Source organism: Acanthisitta chloris, unplaced genomic scaffold (genome assembly GCF_000695815.1).
Source record: "Acanthisitta chloris isolate BGI_N310 unplaced genomic scaffold, ASM69581v1 scaffold15370, whole genome shotgun sequence".
In the NCBI taxonomy this organism is placed as follows: domain Eukaryota; kingdom Metazoa; phylum Chordata; class Aves; order Passeriformes; family Acanthisittidae; genus Acanthisitta; species Acanthisitta chloris.
In genome coordinates this window covers 245-5,014 of record NW_008653442.1, presented here as the reverse complement: position 1 = coordinate 5,014, position 4,770 = coordinate 245, and the positions used below count along the sequence as shown (strand labels likewise).

At 42.7% G+C, this 4,770-nt stretch overlaps 1 protein-coding gene across 1 annotated transcript; it reads left to right on the top strand.

Moving 5' to 3' along the window:
* The first annotated feature begins 6 nt into the window (after window positions 1-6).
* NAA20 (N(alpha)-acetyltransferase 20, NatB catalytic subunit) lies at window positions 7-4,041 on the top strand. Its single transcript, XM_009081144.1, has 4 exons — window positions 7-112; window positions 1,257-1,392; window positions 2,328-2,473; window positions 3,714-4,041. The coding sequence occupies exons 1-4, from the start codon at window positions 103-105 to the stop codon at window positions 3,797-3,799; spliced, it is 378 nt and encodes a 125-aa protein (XP_009079392.1). The 5' UTR covers window positions 7-102; the 3' UTR covers window positions 3,800-4,041.
* Window positions 4,042-4,770: the final 729 nt, after the last annotated feature.

Here is a 4,770-nt window from a genome sequence, read left to right as displayed (position 1 = left end):
CTCCTTAACCGAGCGCCCCAGTACGGGATTCCCTTCTACCTGCAGTACCTGGCCCACTGGCCCGAGTACTTCATCGTGGCCGAGGCGCCGGGCGGGGAGCTGATGGGTTACAGTGAGTGCCGGGTTGTCCGGCGTTAGCCGCCCTGCGCTGCCTGTTCGGGGGATTATAACGCTCTTCGCGTCTTCCAATTACCCAGCAGGGAAGGGGAGCGCTGTATTGCATCTTCCTGTTTCATAAACATTTAAAGCTTTTACGTAGGACTCATAGCAGCCACTTCCAGTTTGATGTTCCTAGTGCAGCAAGGAGCTCTGTCTCTGGTAACGTCCACCCAGGTTTGGTACAGGCAAGTGAGTGTTACCTGGAGTTGAGTGCCTGTGTTCAGCTCTGACCACACATAGTCATCAGTCAGTGAAAGTGCCGGGCCTGGGTTTTGCATTGTCTTGTAGGGCAAAGCTCTGGGTCTGGATGTCTTTTGCTAATTTGCTGTGGAATATTTGTGTTTTTCAGAAATCGTGACAAAGAGAGCTGCCAAGAGGGGAACAGGCAGGGACTGCAGGGTAGGAGGCAGAGTAAGGGTCTTTGCAGGGACAACAGTAAAGCTGAAAGTATGTGCTGTACAGAACACTTCTCTGTACCTACCACATCAGTTGCTTATTAGCAATGACTGTGATATCTGTAAGTGTGAAGGCATGAATGTTCATTAATGAAGTGACACTGGTTTGGCCCTGTATAGAAAGGAGAGAAACTAGAAAGGAGCCCCCAAAACAACATTCCCACCTCCTTCCCTTTTTTTCCCCCTTAAACATACTGTGTTTGCAGAGCCTTCGCTTTCTGTTGCCAGATTGACAAAGCTTCCCAAGCTCCATTTCCCCATGGTCTCCAAAAATCTCCAGTAGTTGCTGGGATGGTAGTTTTGGGCTTCTAGGCATCTGTTCCTCTGTTAGTTTCATCAGATCCTAAATTCTGCCCAGTGAAAGACTCACGAGAATTGCTTAAAATTTGCATTTGGAAGTCATGCATCAAGGAAGGAGTTGGCAAAGCTGTTGTTTTTTTTTTACCATAGTCAAGAAACTGCTGTAATACTTGAGCAAAATGACATTTTTAGTGGTTGCTGAATCGTAAGAGTGATCGGGTACACATCCCTGTTTGAGCCTTCACACAGCCACTGCAATGTTTATTGACATGGCTTAGTCGTCTTGTGAAGGTGGGTGATGTGTTACTCCAGAGGTGTTGCTGCTGCTCTGTGTGTTTGCAGTCATGGGGAAAGCTGAAGGCTCTGTGGCCAGGGAAGAGTGGCATGGACATGTCACCGCTCTCTCTGTCGCACCGGAATTTCGACGGCTGGGCTTGGCCGCTAAACTGATGGAGCTACTGGAAGAAATCTCAGAAAAGTGAGTAGTATGCTTATCTTTATCGTTTAAAGTAGCATTTCTACAGACACCTGTTCTTGGATTAGATGTTTGATGTACATAAAACTGACCCGGAATTTTGCTGTAAGTGGAGTTCTGATTTTCTGAAATTCCTCATAGTCAATGAACAAGAACTATGGAAGTTGCTTGGTGGTTTAAAATCTCAGGGTTTCTCTGGAAGCTAACTTGCCAGACATAGCCTGAATTCCAGCACAGATACTATATCAAAGTCACTTTAGGAAAAGAGCTTTGCTAAATGTCTGTTGAGTTTCCCACAGGTCCTCCAGCGTACTCGTTGAGTGATTGTGGGCCTTGTGTGATGCCCACAGGCATACTCCTGAACAAATTTTGTACAGCAGACAGTATCTTAGCTTTCTTTCCGTCTTGTGCTTGGTTATTTGTGTCTGAGAAAATTTAATTTAGTGTCAAATTAACCTACAGGAAAATGTCCTTAACTCATTCTGGTAGGGCAGCCCCACTCTAGTTGGTAAAATCATAGTTGGTAAAAACTGTATAGTTGGTAAAATGCTATGATGTTTTAAAAAAATCTGCCTTTTGGGCAAGTGCATGGTGTGACTGATTCCAGCCCTCCAATGCCAATGCAATCTACAATGTGGGCTTTAAAAAAAATCATCATACAGATATGAGGCTTGTGTGGGTGTTTAGCTTGTCCTTTTTTTTCACATTTCTACACCCACTGACTGGTGTAGAAGGGCCATGTGACAAAAATAAAATGAAGTCTGTGCCTATACTGTTAAAGGAGTGCATCTGTTATTACAGTGTGAAAGATGCTTGATTAGTGCACACCATTAGACTTTGGTCTAATTGCAGTTTATGGGTTGTTACTTGGAAATACATTCACCTACTCTTCCTTAATGTATTTTTTGTTTGCTTGTTTTTCCCTCCCCGCACTAAAGAAAGGGTGGATTTTTTGTCGATCTCTTTGTGAGAGTATCAAACCAGGTTGCTGTAAATATGTATAAGCAACTAGGCTACAGTGTGTACCGGACAGTGCTAGAGTACTACTCTGCTAGCAGTGGGGAACCAGATGAAGATGCTTATGGTAAGTACTTGCTCTGCCTTAAGTTGAATGGAATGATTCTCACTTTCAGGGTTCCTGGGCTTGTTTATAAGATGGTGATGATGATTATGACTATGTGAAACAATTTCAAATAGTTGCTGGTAAATGGGATTTTGTATCCTCTTTTAGGAAACTTTTCATTACATCAGTTACAAAACTTAATCTTGCAGCTTACACATTTTGTAGCATCTGAGGCAAAATAAACTGCAATACAAGAATAAAGCTGAAGAAGAAATGGCAGTGCTTTCTTCCCATAACCAGGTCTTGAAACTTTGTTCTTCTCAGATGTCTTAAGTACAAATTTACAAATGTCAGTGGTCAGCAGTGGCAGAGAATTGGTGGCATTTTCAGTTTAAAAGGGAGGGAACATGGAAGTTCAAGTATGTTAATTCTTATAACAAAAGTGAACTACTAGGTGCTTCCTCTTTCTAGATCTTCTTTAATTATCCTTCCAAAGGGTTACATGGCCATGCTGTGTATCATTTCTGTCCTTGCACTATTCACTTGATATGTAGGAGTACTATGAAATACAAGCACTACGGACGGACATCTAGTGTTGTTGCAGGTTCCGTAAATTATATCTTTTCCCTTCAGCCTGCCATTTCCTTTCCATTCAGTTGAATTTCATGTAGCGTTATATTTCAGTTGATAACATTGCTGCTGAACAACATTAAGGACATCAAGTAATTAGAGTGTATCCAGAGGAGCACAACCAAAATGGCGAGAGGTCTCAAGGGCAAGATTTAGGAGGGGCAGCTGATATCTATGGGCTTGTTCTGCTTGGAGAAGAGAAGGCTGAGGCATTCCCTCATCACAGTCCACAGCTGCCTCAAGGCAGGCAGTAGAGGGGGAAATGTTGATCTCCTTTCTGTGGTGACCACTGATGGGACATAAAGAAGTTCAGACTGGGCATTGGGAAAAGGCTCTCCACCGAGAGGGTGGTTGGTAACTGTAATAGGCTCTCCAGGGAAATGGTCACGAAACCAAGCCCGTCAGAATTCAAGGACCATCTGAACAATACTCTTAATCATATAGTTTAGTTTTAGGTGGTCCTGTGTGGAGCAGGGAGTTGGACCCTTATGGGTCCCTTCCAACTTGAGGTATTTTATGATTCTAGGAAATCTTCTTGATTAAAAATGATCCTATTTTAATAGAGAATACACGTACTATAGCTTAGTACAGTGACTGCCTTATTATAATAGCATTTTTTCTTTTGACACAGATATGAGAAAAGCTCTTTCTAGAGATACAGAGAAGAAATCAGTTATACCTCTGCCTCATCCTGTAAGGCCAGAAGACATTGAGTAACTCTAAACTGTGATTCTCAGGCAATTTACTAAGTATCAGGTTCCATCTTCCCTCAGCCCCCAAGAACTTTACAGATAAGAAGTCTTGGGCTAAATGTTTTTCCCATGAAATACCAAAAAACAATGTTTAGAAGCTTACTAATACTGCTTCTGTTGGTAATGGCTGTGTACTCCTGCACTTCCTCTATTATTTTTCCTGTTAAGTACTGGAAATTCAAAGACTATTAAAATGGAATTACCTCCTGTATGGTGTTTTCTTGGTTGATATCTGAAGTCTGTAATAGTAAAAACTCTTCAAGTGCATTTATTCCTGAGCAATGGAAATGCTATACAATACCCAAGAAACTTGGAGAAAAGTCTTTCCCCTCTTCATGGCACGGGACTGAACTTAGGTTCACTGGTTGAAAAAGCCATACAAGCAAAGCAGTCAAGGCTTTTTCTACACCGTGGATCCAGATTCAAGACCAATTCTGTGTCAGTTAGGGTTAGCCGTTAGGGTTAGAGTTAGCCATTGGTTAGGTTTAGCCAGGGTTAGGGGTTTGGGTTTAGGTTACGATTGGGGTTAGGGTTGGGATTAAGGTTAGGTTTAGGGTGATCACATACATCATAGCCTGAGTTTGCTTTTAATGACACTTCTGGGCTAAACCAGATTGAAATCAAACAGTTCTAGGGCTCCTGCTCATCTTTCACACTCAACAGAGAGAGCACCTGGAGCCAAGAACCCTTGGGATGTGCATTGATGGGGGTTTGCCTCAGGCTGCTGGAGGCTTACATGTGCTCAGGGAGGAGAAAGGCTGGGAAGGGCACGAGGAGTCCTTCATTTCACTTCAATCGTTTGAGACATAAAACAATTTTTCTGGGTAAAATATCAAATGAAATTTTCAAAAAACCCCACACATCTTTCCCGGTTTTGTTTCTGTCATGTTCTAAAATCCCTGCAGCAGGTGAGGCCATAAATATGGCCAAATTCTG